This window comes from Cygnus olor, chromosome 2 (genome assembly GCF_009769625.2).
Source record: "Cygnus olor isolate bCygOlo1 chromosome 2, bCygOlo1.pri.v2, whole genome shotgun sequence".
In the NCBI taxonomy this organism is placed as follows: domain Eukaryota; kingdom Metazoa; phylum Chordata; class Aves; order Anseriformes; family Anatidae; genus Cygnus; species Cygnus olor.
The window spans coordinates 27,655,936-27,671,815 of record NC_049170.1 but is presented as its reverse complement, the minus strand read 5'-3'; the positions used below and the strand labels follow the sequence as shown (position 1 = coordinate 27,671,815).

Below are 15,880 nucleotides of genomic sequence, written 5' to 3'. Positions count from 1 at the left end.
TTGTTCTTTGTCCCAGTAAATACAGCAAAATGCTGCTGCTGATTCACCAATCCATATTAAGCTGCATTTCTCTATATTCTGCTACAGAATGCTATAGCATTTCTTCTGCTTCCCCCTCTCCCCCCCTTCTTTCTTTGCAGTACTTCTTGCACTCCTGCTTTATTGCATATGTTCAATTCCAGGACTGTACAAACATGCTGCAGTGAGAACTCTGAACAAGTGAATTAGATATTCCAATTAAATCTAAAATCTCAGGGTAATTATGTCAGGTAAATTGCTAGTAGGTATTTGCAATTATTTGAATAGAGATTGATTTCATCACGTTATGTTGGATATCACTGTTTCAGCTGAATGTTTAAAGTTCTCACTATAAATGTTTCAGCTGCTAAAAAAAAAAAAAAAAGGTCTTATGTGGCTGAAAAGTCTTTGTGCTATGTTGTATCTTATGATAGACTTGCCTTGATCAAGTCCATACGTAATGAGTTTTATGCCACTTTTGGATACCAGGAAGTTTTCTCAATCTCCTTTCCAGAATCTTTATCGCTTACAACACAGTTAGCCTAATCTATGTTTAATTTAGCTTTCACTTGCATCTGTTGTCTTTTCTCATGGATTTGCTGATACACAGAAACAACCTCGAAACAGGACATTTTGGTTTTCAATAACGCTGTTCCAAAGCATTATTTGCTTGTACTGCTGTAGTGACTGGGATCTGAGTAATGGGTAGCAATTCCGCTCTGCTAGTCTTGTATAGAAATAGAAGAAAAAGGCAGCCTGTAAGGCAGGCATATCTGCAATTTTTCCACTCATCCCACAGAATTAACCATTACTTCAAAGCTGATTTATCTGCTGTTCTTCTGTGGCAGAAAGGCTGACGATATTTTTGTTGCTTTAAAGAGTAAGACAGGTAGACGACTAATGGTAATTAAGTCATTTATAAGAACTGCAACACGACTGCGAATTTGCTTAATAGGGTGAGGTGCCTGGGAATGTGTGCACAAGCAGGAGAAATTGCAATTAAGTCCAAAATGTCAAACTTGAGAAATGTATCACTGGAACTTACACACTTTTTTCTAGGTTACCTAAACTCATACCTCTTTCAAGAATTGTTCCACTTCTTGAACAGATTCGGTGTACGTCTGCTTAGCTTCAAACCTGGCAGATATTATTAGGATCTATTACACTGTTCAAGTGGTTTTCCTTTCTAGGTAGGCATTTCTCACTTTGTAAATTTCATCTCCTAAAATTAACTTTTATCAATGTTTCTCATCAGTTCATAAATGAAGGGCTAAGGCAGATGAACAGAAGTTCGCTACCTCTTCTTTAAACATTGTTCTTATGTATTATTCCTACAAGTTCATGGAACAGAGACTAATACATGCAATAAATACTATTCCCACTCAAGGGAACAGTTGAGTCAAAGTATAGCCTGCAAAATGCAGAACATAGCAAAGCACACTAAAATCAGGCTTAGTACTGTGGAAGACTTAGGAAGTCTGCATGTTGCACATGGAATAGTTTAGTTACAGTCATTATTTTGTATAAAACATTACCTTTTATGTTCTCAGACTATGCAGCATCAATCATGACTTTAAAAAAATAAAAATCAATAGGTGCTTGCATGTGTTGGTGTAAAATTGTAATGGGTGCTCCTTTTCATAACTTCGTAGCTTGACTGGTGTTATTACAGTTCTGTGGGAGCCGTGATAACCTAGTTCCTTATGCTTTCTGTGCTGTATGCTACATACTTTGTCCTCAAACTGCAGTCTACTTTAGTTTCCATTTCAGTTTCCCGTAGTCTTTAGAACAATTAGGTATGCCAGAAGGTGCTACACTTACTTAATGCAGAGATTTGTGTCGATTCCATCTGCTGGTGGAGTTTACCCAGAGCCCGCAGCAGGAAGGTTTGCTATATTCCAGGAATTTTTCCCTCTTGATTTACTTCCCCCCCTTTTCCACCCTGTACACACATTGTGCATGCTTTTCAGATCGAGTAAGTGAGAGGCTGGGTGACAAATTAGACTGAAAGCATCTGTTTCTGCTTCTATGCTGGAAGTGCTGAGACAAAAATATACAGTATATAGAATGAGTTAGTGCATTTATCTGATTTAAGTTCGGTTTGGAGATGATGCCTCACTAGCTGAATTCTCCCTGAAACTGGGCTACTACTAGAAATAAATTTTGCATTTTACGATAGACTAAAAGAAAGTAGTAACATAGAAGTACTATAGAAGACATAAATGTTCCTTGAAAACATATGACAAATCCATATTTTAGTAACTGAATGTACTGAACAGGATTTTTGATTGCGTCTAAACTTTTTTTTGATGATAGCACTATTGAAAGCTGGGCCTTTTCTGTTTGAGTATAGATTTAGGAACCTGTGTTTGCAAATATTTGCCCTTACAATCAAGCATCCCAGAGTCTGACTTTCAAATCCCCAGGATTTAGGATCTTAACACTGATTATTTATTTCAGTCTATTAAAATTATTTCAGTTTTATCTGACTTCTTAGAGTTTATCAAGCTATTGATTTAATGCTTTGTTTTCTCATGTGTTCTCTTTAAAGAATTCTGTCCCTTAAATATTGTACTTTGATATTTGCATTAGAAAATTAAAAGCAGATTGTTTTTCCTTAGAAAGAGGAAAATAGGGAGGGTAGTGGTCTTTTTTATGTCAGTAGTGCCATGGTAAGATTTTCTTGTACAGCATAAATCTCATAACTAGCACCTATGGATTCAGATGTTTCAGAGCTCTTTTATTGTAAAATGTCTGCCTTGCCTTTGCTTCAGCACAGTTCTCTTACTCAGTAAAATCCCAACACTTCTCAGACCAGGATTTTGAAGGAATTTTTTATGTTGTGCTTAAGTGAAACAAAACATACAAGTAAAAATTTGCAGGATAGAAACCACAGTGAAGTCCTGTTTGTAATGTTTTAAAGAGTAATTGCAGAGAAAGGAGAAGATTAATATGTATTACATCAGCTTTCCCTTGAGTAGAAAAGCAAAGGTTCGTTCTGATAACTTGTGTGGTATTAAGCAGATTACACTTTGTAAGTGTAAAGGTTTTATACCTAATTCCTGAAGCCACAAGTGATCTTAAAAGATTTCTAATAATAATTCAAATTGAAAATGCACTTATATGTAAAAGGCAAAAGCTTGTGCTGATGCATTATGTGGTGTTCTTCCTGGGCTGTCCTACACTGCTGCTGTAAAATGGACAGTGCTTCTGCTGAATAAACTTTCAGTACATCAAAAAAGCTGAAAAACATTCTTCATTGAACAGTTCTTATACTTTCGCGTCTTCCCTGGTTGGCAAGATAAATGTGTGTCATTTGGTAACACAGCACTGCATTAGGTATTTTGGATCATCTGTATGGACATATCAAGTATATATGTTTGTATTCCATGTTGTGTTATGAATCCTCTTTGTCAGTGTTCTAGGTTTAAAAAGAGGCAATTGCCTCTTAAGATAAAATGTTGACGTTGTTTCTTGCTAAGTGCCACTGAAGACTGTTTGTAGGAAGACTGCAACTAGAAACTTCACAAGTTTTTTGTTTTCTGGCCTTTTTACTTGTCTTTTAAGGAGCTGGAGACATGAGATAGACCCAAATCCCAGTCTGTTGTATGAAGTGGAAACCATGGGTGCAATTTCCTCCTTTCTAAGGGAATTCAAATCTGTCTCTGCCTCACCAAAACATATCCTAACTGCCGAAGAACTCTTCCAGCTATGGACAGCCCCCTTTAGTTTGAAGGTCTTTCAGTATGCTAAAACAAAACAAGTAGAGTGGAATCATAGAATCACAGAACGGCTCGGGTTGAAAGCAACCTTAAAGATCATCTTAGTTACAGCTCCCCCTGCCATGGGCAGTAGTCAGTAAAATGCTGTAGTCTAGTGGTTAGAGCACTGGATCGGGCCAGGAGAAGTTCGGGATGTAGTTGTGTGACCAGAAGTCTTATGTACTATAAGCGAGTTTGGGTAAATGTGATTGGAAATATGGTAACCCTAATGCTTCAGATTACGTTATGAGGTATGTCTCTGTCCTTCCTGTGTAAAGGAGCACGGGTACTTGCTGCAAGATGCTGGATTCACTTCTCTAGACCAGAAGCATACAAGTTTGTCATATCTTGTGTGACTGAGTCTGTGTATTTTGAACAAAATAAGTTTACTCTCAGAATTAGGCAAGTAAAGAAAAGAAAATGTGTTTGATTTTGGTTTGTTGTGGGTTTTTTTCATTGAATTGTTTTGGGGTAGACATTTTATTATGACAGAGTTATAAGAAAAATTATCACATTTTCTGCTTTGATAATTTCATATTTACTTGGATGAAAATTTTGTTGTATACAAAGATCTCTGTTAATACAATATTTAGGGTATTGTACCAAGCTGTTTTAAAAATGAGGTATCCTGTGCACAAAATGCATCAACTGTCTGCCCTGATATGTGATAATGAGAATACAAGTCTTTTTGTTAAATGTGCTGTTTGTGTAACAGACAGTGTCTTGTATGCACCTAACACTTAGCAGAAGAATCATTTTAGTTTTTCAACTAAAATTCTTTGAAACAGAAATTGAGAAATTGAGAAATTGTTCCTAAGAAAGGGGGCCTTGATGTTTGTGTTATAGCAATGAACAGGGTAAACACTCCTATTCGAAGTAAAACTTTAATGAGAGAACTTTTTCGAACAGTTCGAAGTTTTATTGAAGTGCTATACTATCAGCAAGAGTTTCGGACTGCCTTTAAAGTTTGTCAGTATAATTTGTTTCTTACTGTAGGTACATGGAGATGTCTTTATGTATGCGTGTATATTATGTTATAAACTTATAATTTCAAATTTGTTGGCCAGGATTTGAATTGGTATTTCTATAGAGAAAGATCAAAATAAGTGTGTTTTCTAGTTATTATCTTCCCAGTGTATATATAATACTACTATTCATCGTATAAACAGGTTAGAAAAGTCTCTTCACTGAATATATTAGAAAAGTAATATAAATGATAGTAAGAACTGTATTTTAGCATGTTAGCCTGCCATAGCTTATTTTCTGTTGGACGGATACTATAATAAAGTTCTATATAATTTTTAATTGAGTCTGTTCAGAATTTTGATTTCCCTGAAAGTTGTATTAATTTGCTCTTTCATGAGAAAAACAGAGAAAAAAATCTCTACATAAACAATTTTCCTTTGTTTGAAGGTTCAAGCTCAAGTGCGACATGCAAAACTCAACTTTGACAAACTGAAGACTGATGTCTGTCAAAAAGTCGATCTTTTGGGAGCTAGCAGATGCAACCTTCTTTCTCATGTGTTAACAACATATCAGGTACCAAGAAAAAACCCATGAACCTCCAAAATAAAATTTCCTGTTAATATATTGTTTTTAACAGGTTACTATAGCAATTTTCAAATACAAGAATATGTAACTAATATTGGAGGGGAGATGTAAAATCTGTCAAAGCAGATTGGTGTTTAAGCTAACATTGCCTTGAAATTTTACTCTCCCTTACAGACAACACTTCTTCATTTTTGGGAAAAAACTTCACACACGATGGCAGCTATCCATGAAAGTTTCAAAGGTTATCAGCCATATGAATTCACTATGTTAAAGGTAAGGAATATATCGGTATGTTTGTCTGCCCAGTGATAACAAATAAGAGACCGTATAACCCTGTAGAAAGCACGCATTCATATTTTGTCCATATGTTGTCTGGAAATTTAATCCCTGTCCCATCTTTTCATTTAAATACATGTTTTCTGTCAAATGTACTTCTGGCTAGTAAAATCAAAAACTGCATGTAGAGTGTAGTGATAAAGGACATATTTCAAAGGAAGACAATGTTCAGGGCTACACTTAAGTATGTGTTTAAGTGCTAACTGGGATTGGTTTTGATTGTTCCTGAAGAATCATAAAGTCCAGCAGAATTAGGGATTTATGTTCCCCTCCAAAATTCCACAAATGAATTAATACTATTTTGCCTTTGTATTTGCTTTTCAAAACTCCTATGCTGTAAGAAGACCTTATCAGACTAAGTATAAATACAGGGATGCTCAGTCTCCACACCTGCTCTGAAGTACTCAGACTTTCTACCCCTTAACTGCTCTGGAAATCACTTTTTTCCTTGACTAGTGGTTATTTGCTGATCTTTCAATACGGAAAATGTGCACTATCTGACTGAAGTCTGAGTTCAGAGTTCAGTCATGTTTCTAGGAAATAGGCACTTAGCATTGTATGTTTTCCTGGTCATGTCTGCCCCTGCATAAGAAGTTGCTTTGCCCGTTGTATATTGAAGTTCAGTGGAGAAAGACGGAAACAGGAAAAAGTCACTAATTTCCCAGTTATCCACATAGATGTCTTTGTCCAGTAGTTATTTTTTGCAACATAACAACTGTGTCATTGGCTGATCCTATTTGGATATGAGAAAAATAGCCTTTGTTTGAAGAAGGTCTGATGGAAGGGTTACCACTGGGAGGAAAGTGAGGAATGAAGAGCCTGCAGCAAAGCACTCTTTACTTGGAGAGACAGCCCCGTCTGAAAGCAATTAGGAGTCATAGCCTCAATCTGTGAGATGTTTGTGGATATGACATGCAGAAGTGGAAGCTGGGCTGCAGTGTACTGTATAGCCTGTGGCTACCCCAGAGCTCCTGGAGAACAAGCACCTGAAGGTATAAAGTTTAGTTCACCCCAGGCTACCATATTTGCCCGTACATGACCATGCTATATTTAAAGTTGTTTTCTAGAATGTGTGTTGGAAGGGAGTAGTTTCTGAACTTTGAAGTACGTAAAGAGCTTGTGGAGACTGTTATTCCTACAGCTTGAAACATCACAACAAAACAAACAGCCAAACACGTTTCAAGCTTCAGTCTTTCCTGACCAGAGGACAGAAAGAAAAGGAAGTTCTGGTCTGGGCAGCTTTAAAGACTCATAAACTTTTCCATCTTACCCAGTCTCTGTCCTGCAGGAGAAGTCTGCATTTGCTATGAAGCTAACAGAACTCTGCACTTCCTTCTCACATCGTCCATACATGGGTTCTAGCCAGAGTGTATCTCCATATTCCAGCAGGAGACGGTTGGGAATAGTTATCTTGACACTGCCAGTAATTGCCTACAGACTCACCAGTTAAACTCTAAATCAGAAAAAAGGTCCTCTTTGTTTCCCCATCATCACTTCCCATTGCAGTGACGGCTGGTTCACAGCCTGGGTTTAGCATGGCCAGAGTCCTGTTGAGGAGCCTGGGAAGCACGCGGTGGGGCTGTTCTGCTCCTAACCTCTTGATGTTTGAAGTTTTTGAAGAATTTTTTCTCTATGCTTTCAATCAAACTCTTTTCAATCTAATTTGTGCAGACACCCAGCAAAAATACGGGCTATTTATTCTCTCTCATATCTAAAAACATGATCATTTGAACAAGATATATCACGTTTCAAAATGCATAACATTTAGATACCTTGGAAAGAAACTTGTACAGAAAATGCACTGCTTCTGTAGCATGAAGTACCCTTGTGATGGAGAATGAGAAGTACCCTCGTGTTGGAGGATGAGAGAGAGTTTGGAATGCTTGTTATCTTTTGAACTTTCTCCTGTGAAAGATTTTAGTATAATCTAAATTTGGAATTAAATTGGGAATCTGTGATGGAGAAATGCAATCTATATTGTGTGCACATGTGCAACAAGCACTCCCTGGAACAGAAAGTAATTGTAAAAATGATTGTGGATATTGTAGTATGTTTAGGGTGAAGCCCTAACTTTGTTATGAGAATCATAACCGTTTTTATTGCTGGCCTCCTGCTCTGAAAAGATGTGATTTCCTGTTTGTGCAGTTATGTGTATGCTGAGAAATAATGCTAATCAGGGGTTAGTTTTATACTACAGAATTTCATGGAAGTCTGTGCTTGCAGAAAACAGCTGCTTGGGGATAAGACTCTGTTGCTGCCTTTTAGTATCAGTTCTTTATTTCTTTTGGTCTCTTGAGTGTGGGATTATTTTTTTAGTATATCAAAGTTCAGTCTCCTACATGATCTCTTTTGCCTCAATTAGTAGTTTGTTTGTTTACATTAAATGGTTGCTGAGAAGATTCAGTTAAAATTTGTTGGTTGCATCAGGTGAGATTCTGTTGCCTGACAGCATGGGTGTCTACTGCTGCTTTAGGTACCTTCAGGTCAGTCTCCAAACCTCCAGAAGGGTGTGGACTCCCTCAAGTCCCATGCCTTCTCTGCTGGACATGAGTGGGGAAAAACAAGAGATGTTTATGGTTAGGAACTGATCCTTACCAGTCATGCCATGTGCTTATGCCAGCGTTTAAGGAGTTGCAACCTACTTCAAGTATTATTTTTTTTATAACATATAATAAGTGGCTATAGGTGATCTTTGGTAAGTGCAGTTTCTAGTGGAGAAACTTCTGGTCAAAAAAGATATCATGTCTGCTGTTTACTTTATGTGTTAAAAACATACAAATGGGATATATAATTGCTTAAAAGATACATAAAATATTTTAATGTGCCCATTTCTACATGTTTAATTGGGAGTTGTCTCTTAGATATAAGACAAGGAAAAATATTCTTTAAAGGGATCTTTTCTAAAATAGTGAATTTGGTGCTTGCAAATCATTTTCCTTTTATGATTCTAGTTCTGTTACTAGCAGCTTAACTTTACTCATCCTTAATTCAGGAGCGGTCCTGCCGAATTAAGCTAAGCTTACATGTATGTAGGGTCAGCATTTTACTTCAAAACAAGAATTTAAGGAAACAGTGTTAATATTTGACTTAGATGTAGATCATATTACTGAAAAATTAGAAGGTGCCATGTACTGGAAAATTACTATTTGTATTTTGTAGTATGGATATATTCATGTACTAGATTTACCTTAGGAAAGAGACTCTTAAATGCCTCTCGGGGTTGTTTCTGGAAAGAAAACATTGTCTTTAAAGATGTTTGCCAAACTCCCTTAATGAAAAGCAGCCCATTTGTTTTCTTTGCTTCAGGGTATATGCTGAGAGTAGTATGATTGTGCTTTTGCAGCTGTATTTCCTAACTGCTAGTTTTATGCTTGATGAAAGATGATTATTAATGTGCTAACAAATCTATGTATCACGATGTAAAAGTATCCGTTACTGTAATATTAAAGATGATGAGCTGCTGCTTTGGTAAAACCTTTAAGGTTTCGTTTTCTTGAAATTACTATATATCAAAGGAATTCAAATGCATTTCAGGGGCTACTTTTCATGAATGATACCTCTTTCTAATTTCTGTCACTGTTTATTTGTCTTCAGTACTTCACGAATATTTAGTCATATTGTTTACATTTCAATACTCTAATACTAAACTTCCTGAAGAGTTCACATGAGCCTAGAAACAATAATAGCCCTGGTGAGGGAGTCAAAAGGCCTAAATCTCAATGCATCCATTTATTTGTGTGCAAAGTGGAAGACTGCTGCTTCTGCTGCTTATGTGGTTTGGAGAACCCTGCCCTAACAGCTACTTCAGTACTGCTGCCTTCTGCTGACGCTTGCTGTAGACCGGTATCCTTTCTCATTTCCATTTGTTGCATCGTGACTTTATTCCCTAGGCAGAACTGCATATAATTTTACATCTCTGTTCTTTTCTTTTTCTTGTCTATTTTTTTCATAAATCTCCCTTAGGAAATACTGAAGCTACCTGATTGTCCTCCTCCCTTTCAGCCCTCTCCCAAAACGAAGCAGATCCAAGCTTTTGTCTCTTCAGTGGTGTTATGCTTCTCTGGATGTTGTTATGATGTCCTGGGATGTATCTCTGGCTCCTGGGGCTGCCCTTAACTATGTTACTTTGATTCCTTCTCAGTAAAGAGGAAGAACATGAGTTGTCCAAGGCACTTGGGAGGAATTGTGGGCAAGCTGAATGCATTGTCAGCACTCTGGTGACGTAACTACAGAGGACAGGTTTTGTGTGCAGTCCAGATCGTCTTGGCTTGTCTTGAAAGAAGCTATAACGTAGGTGAAGGAATTTCACGAGTAGCAGTCAGCTTAGGAACAGTGCCTGAACTGGAACCAGAGCCACCTCCGTGGTGGAGGAACATCACAGTTAGCTGGCTGGGATACTCAGTCTGAGTGATGGTAGCAAGCAAAACGTCACTGAGTGACTTTTGGTTGCAGAGTCAGGATAGGCACAAGGAATGACTGTGAACTTGCTTCACTAGTTTGTACGGTCTTATCCTGATTTTTATAGTAAAAAAAAAAAGACATAAGCTAAGAAGAAATGTTTTTAGACTTGAGACCTTCGGTCACATACTTGTGTGGCCTACAACAAAGTCTGTGTGAATTCTTGCTAGCATCCAGACACGTGCTGTGAAGTTGCACATTTGTCTGTTTAGAGCCAATGAAATCAGTGATGTTTCACACACCAAACTGAATGAAGTGTGCTTGCTGTTGTCTGAATTCAGTCTGTATCTCACAACCTTGTTTAATCATTTTATTTCCTAGATGATGGGAGTTCTTCCTTTCTTCAGATGTAACCTGAAACAACAGAATGTCACAGTGTCATTTCTATGCATGTTGACAATAGTGATCACGTTACTGTGGCTTTGTGTTTAGAAAACAGTTGAGAATAGCTTTTTAACACTTGTTTTATTTCATACCCATTGTCCAGATGTTTTTTTTATCCTTTTAAAAAGATACCTCATTTCATAGTACACACTGGGATGCAGAGTGAAGGAGGCAAGGAAGAGAATAGTAATTTAATTATTTGCTGTTAGAATTGGAGGAAATATTGCCTAAATGTCAAAATAATTAGGTAAATTGAATTATTGTTTTAATGTACATCTGCTAATTTTCAACAATTTTTGTCATAATCTCTATTTAAACTGAAGCTATATTTCAGACCTATATTTATTTTTCTAATACAGGAAATAGTAACTCCCATTATTATTGTGCTGTTTCCTTCCCGAGGTACTCATGAACTCCATTTCTATATGCTGTTTCCGTGGGTTGATCACAGTCCTTTAAAAATGGATTTCCTGAAACACTCTTTAACAACGAAGGAAGCATCATAATATAGTTTCTTGAAGAAGGATGCTGATTTCTCTGTATTTTTCTTGAAGATGCAGAAGGTTTTACTTCTGATAATTCTCTAAGTTGCATAAATTCTCTAACTTCTACAAGTTAGGCTGTAGTTAACGTAGCTGTTTGTTGTTTGAAACCGTTACATCCTTCTTGGGGCAGGCTCAGTGCTGCTATGCTTAGCCGCAGAGCACCACGCACTGTTGCAGCATCACCTCCTGAGTGCAGTGCATGGTGAGCTCTACAGCGGAGGTGTCTGAGATGGGTCAAGTGCCAGAAGCACTGCTGTCTTTCTCTGCACTGCAATTTTGTGCATATGTTTCTGAACTTTAACCCAGGTCCTCTCGGAATCAATGGATTAATCCCCACCAGTTTTAGTAGGACGCAGTGCAATCTAGTCAACAGCTGGTACAACCACAGCTGAAGGGTAACATTCATTCATAGGTGATCTAGCTGGGGTGGCTTGTGTCCATTATTCAGAATCCAAGAAGTACGCTTAGCAGTGGTTCTGGTTAGCACTGTTACAGTGTTGAAGAAAAAAAAAAAAAGGTGGCAACCATAGATAAGGTACATTTCCTTAAGGCTTCTAGTTATTGTTGTTGCCTTTGTGATCCCTCATCTTCTGACGCATGATGTCTGCAGTGCTTATGACAAATTAATCTGTGGCACTACACAGAGGCATTAACTTACTGGGAGGAAAAAAAAATAAATCCAACTGCAGTATATGACAAGTCCATTAGTTTGGTTTCTAAAACACAGAAGTATACATCTCCACACAAGTACTAACAGAAACAGAAACTGGAATGCCCCTTCTGGTGACTAATGCATTCTGGTTAACAGGGCAGTGCGTACAAGAGCTACAACATGTGTGGGAATATTTTTCTCACAGCAGGTGAGCTGGGGACTCTAACCTTTATTCAGTAGGTGAGACAGACTTAGCAAACACGTTAAATAACCTTCAGTTATTTAAGTTTTCTTACAGCAACCCTAATTAATGCATAACATAAATTATGGGGAAAACTAGTAGTATATTAATACTTCAGTAATCTCAAACAGTCAGTACACAATGCTTTTATGTGTTGCCTTGTTCACTTGCCCAACTTTGGGTTATAAAAGCGCAGACCATGAAACTGCTCATTGTTATCTTATAGCCTGGTCTTTCACATTGCAAAGGGTCAGCAGGCTGTGGTAATATCACACCTGGCCTCTATCAAATGATCCAAGATTTTAACCCCTGCTTTTGGATTGAGGATATGAGCAGTACCTTCCTAGTGGCACTGCAGCTGCTAAGGTTCTGTGAAGAGTCAGGTCAGGAAAAAAAAGAGAGTGAAGAAATAAAGACGCAGTACAAGGAAAAGATAGGTTTAAAGACTGCACCTATTCATTCTGTTTGAGTCAGATATGCTTTTAATACTAGACTAATTTATGTAGGCTTTATAGTCTGGTTTGGCCTTACATGACACATTTTTGCTTCCCTGAATCCTTTTTTTCTTCTCTCTTTTCATTTATAATGATTATGATCTAGAGCTTGCAAGATCCTGTGAATAAACTAACAGAAAGAGCAGAAAAGGAGGACCTGCAGATTGAGAGCACCAAATCAGTAGAAGATCAGCAGAGTCAGTAAGTCACATGTCCTGTATCTCAAAATAATAAGTAATTTTATCTATAATCTACTTTCTCGTTGCTAAAGTCACCAAACATTTAAAACTAAAAATGTAGACACAGGTAGTCTGACCACACTAGCAAACAGTAGGCTTAATACAAGCATTACTGAAATGATGTACTGTGTGTATGAAAATTACTAAACTTTATGGTGAGTTTAAGAGCTTGAAAAGGACCCATTTAACCTTTATATGTTACTCATTTGTTTTAGCCATCTCTTTATTTTTCTGCTTTTGCTTCAAATTTTCTTTAGTAAAAGAAGTGGTAAACAGCATCACATGGGAGAAGATATATCAGCATTGTATTTCTCCCTTCAGCAGCGTCTCCTTACACCTGGGAATAGGATATGGATTCCTGATTGCTTTGAGCAGCGATTAGTTTTTGTAATGTATACAGCATTGGTTAGTAATCCAGCGAAGCAGGAGGAACTTAGTAAAAAGTACATCTAAGTGAACTGATGCTATCAAGGTTTGGGTTACCTGTAGCTCTGAGGTGAGAGAGAATTATGAATGGGCTGCTATAGAGAGAGAAGAACAGGAGAATGAGATGTGATCCTTCCCCTATGGGACCATCAGGATTCAGTTGCGACGAGATGCTACATTTATACAATCCTGCTGCCACCTGTTGTTTTGACTATCCATGGTTAAGTGAAGCACCCAGCTAAGGATCAGTTGTCAAAAAGCAGAGAACAGCTTGGCTGATAATTAGTGTATTTTGCTTGGCTATTTATAGTAACAGTTCTTGAAAGAGTTCAGTTTTTCAGTTTTTTTTGCTTGCTTAGATTCGCATCCACTGACCAAAACCAGTTTATAAATTGGTCAGGTTTGGAGCTAAGCAGATGAGAAATGACTTGGCCAAGTACCATTTGGCAGGTGGCTGTTTTCACAGCAGTTCCTTGAGTCTGATGCCTCTCACGTGACAATAATAGAGAATTTCAGAAACAATTGTTTTCTTTAATGTTGAAAATAAAATTCTAGAATAAATGCATGATTTATGCAAAATCTATGCATTGGCATCTACCAGCAAATGCATCAGATCCATGTAATGGTTTCACTGTTTTTTTTACTTATTGATTATCTTTTTCCTTTCATTAAACTGGGGAAAATAACATTTCTTTACAATTTTGGTGTATCCATCAAACCATAAACATGCATCTAAGATTCTAGAAGAATGATGCAAAGTAAAATAAAGCTTTTCAAATCTTCACAATCTTTCCATTCACGCTAAACATTCATTATACTAGAATTTGGCCTGACTAACTTGTCTTTGTGTAAGAATTTCTTGTAAACCTTTTTTTGTTTTTGTTTGTTTTTCTTTTATTTTCTTTATCGCAAGAGCTTTTTCATCAACACCGCTGATTTGGTTCTTTAGAAACCTGCTGTCATGGGACAAAACTCACCTGATAGTTGTTTTTATTTGTCACTGTTACAAAGTTAAAAAGAGGGGTGCAAATTGTTTTTCTGTGGACCAGTTATACCTCCTTAGTGGTATTTATGAGAGCATATTCTGCTTTTCCGGATTTGGTCTATGCTTTTCATTACAGATAGGTAGGTAGGTGGTAGGTTTTGACAGTTGGTCTTCAATATTATTTTGGTTTTCAACAGACTTCTGCCAATGAAGCAATAAAATTTAACAACAAACCAGCATATACAGCAAATGCAGGAATCCATATGAATTAGTGTTTATTTGTTGTCGATATGATTCTATAATGATGTGAGCAAAAAGAGAAAAAAATATATGATAGCATTAGAATTGTTTTCTCAGTTTTTTTTCTTACTCTTTCAAATTAAGGTTGATTTCATTAGATGAGGAGAGCCATACCAAGGAATCAGACTATTCAGGTATTCTATTTCATGTGTTCATAACTTCCTAAATGCTGTAATTTATGTTGTTTTCATTTCTGTTATTTAATATACGTTCAGCTTCAACAAGCAAATCCATATAAATGCATAAAACTTAAGGCCAGGAAGATCTGTTAAACATAATACCTTATATATTGTATCCTAATGCATTTCACTCAATTACTCTCAGACAGGTCAAATCGTTTGTCTTCCAAAGAGTAATTCTTACACTGGGCATGTCCTCAAGGAAGAGATTTTCTGATTAGTAGATGTCAAGACAAGGAAAGTATGCCACTTACCTTGCTAGTTTATCCCAGTGATTAAATATCCACTCTGTTAAAAACTTGTTAAATTCGGTGGAACTTCTGGCTAAGTTAGGCAAAGTCCTATTCAGCTGCTGGCAATGACCTGGTGGGTGGTTATTACCCAGTGACGCAGCCAGGCTCCAATTGGAGGTGCACAGTGAAAGAAGGGGAGACAGTGGACACAAGTGACAAGAAGGAAATTCTGGTCAGATACTCAGAAAAAAGCTTCACGTTGAGCGTGGCAAAGCGTTTGCAACAAGTTCCCGCAGAAGCTGTCGAATCTTCATCCCTGCAGATGTTCAAGACTTGACCCATCCCAGGGAAACCTGATCCAGCTTTATAGCTGGCTGTACTCTAACAAGGGGCTTGGACAAAATAACTCCCAGACATTCTTCCAGCCTAAATTATGCCATGGCTTTATAGTATATTTTATCTAATAAATTAACAGAGAACCTTTCAACATGGAGTATTTCATCCTCCATAAAGGTGCTTAAAAAGTACTCAAAACTCCCCTCAAATCTTCCTCTTGATAGGCTAACCATATTAATGTCTTTAAGACATCTTCTCTAGACCTTTAGTTTTGAAGCTTTTGTTTCCATTCCACTTTCCAACATTCCTTTTAAAATTTGAAAAATACTACTGTACAAGACATTCCTGATGTTGGTCTCACCAATAGTGTTTCTAGAAAGTAAGATCACATTCCTTTTTCCAACTCATCACCTTCCTTTTTGTATTTCCAGGAATATTTCATTTTTCAGTAACATCATATTAGAAGCTCATATTTGATTTTGTCGTTGTTTATAAAAACTCAGGTCATTTCGGTCACAGATTTCCACGACTCATTCTTCCATTCTGGAGCACAGCTAGTATTCCTTATTCCTCGAGATATAACTTAAGGCTTAGTGGTATTAAATTCTCCCAGCTTGACTGTAGAAACTCAATGACCGGCCTGAATGACTACCTCTAACAGTCTGTTATAGTTGTTTGTACATTTTATTCAAGAGGGATTCTGTGTTTACTTCCAGATGACTGTTAAAGCAATTGAAAAGCA

At 37.2% G+C, this 15,880-nt stretch overlaps 1 protein-coding gene across 5 annotated transcripts in view; it reads left to right on the top strand.

Annotated features, from left to right (window-relative positions):
• Positions 1–15,880, top strand: part of ICA1 (islet cell autoantigen 1) — a 73,866-nt gene that overhangs the window by 42,875 nt on the left and 15,111 nt on the right. For all 5 annotated transcript variants that reach the window (XM_040549787.1, XM_040549783.1, XM_040549785.1 and 2 more), the window contains 4 exons: positions 5,193–5,318; positions 5,505–5,603; positions 12,547–12,641; positions 14,475–14,524. In XM_040549787.1, the coding sequence (XP_040405721.1) occupies positions 5,193–5,318; positions 5,505–5,603; positions 12,547–12,641; positions 14,475–14,524 (370 nt within the window). The remainder of the gene's footprint in view (positions 1–5,192; positions 5,319–5,504; positions 5,604–12,546; positions 12,642–14,474; positions 14,525–15,880) is intronic.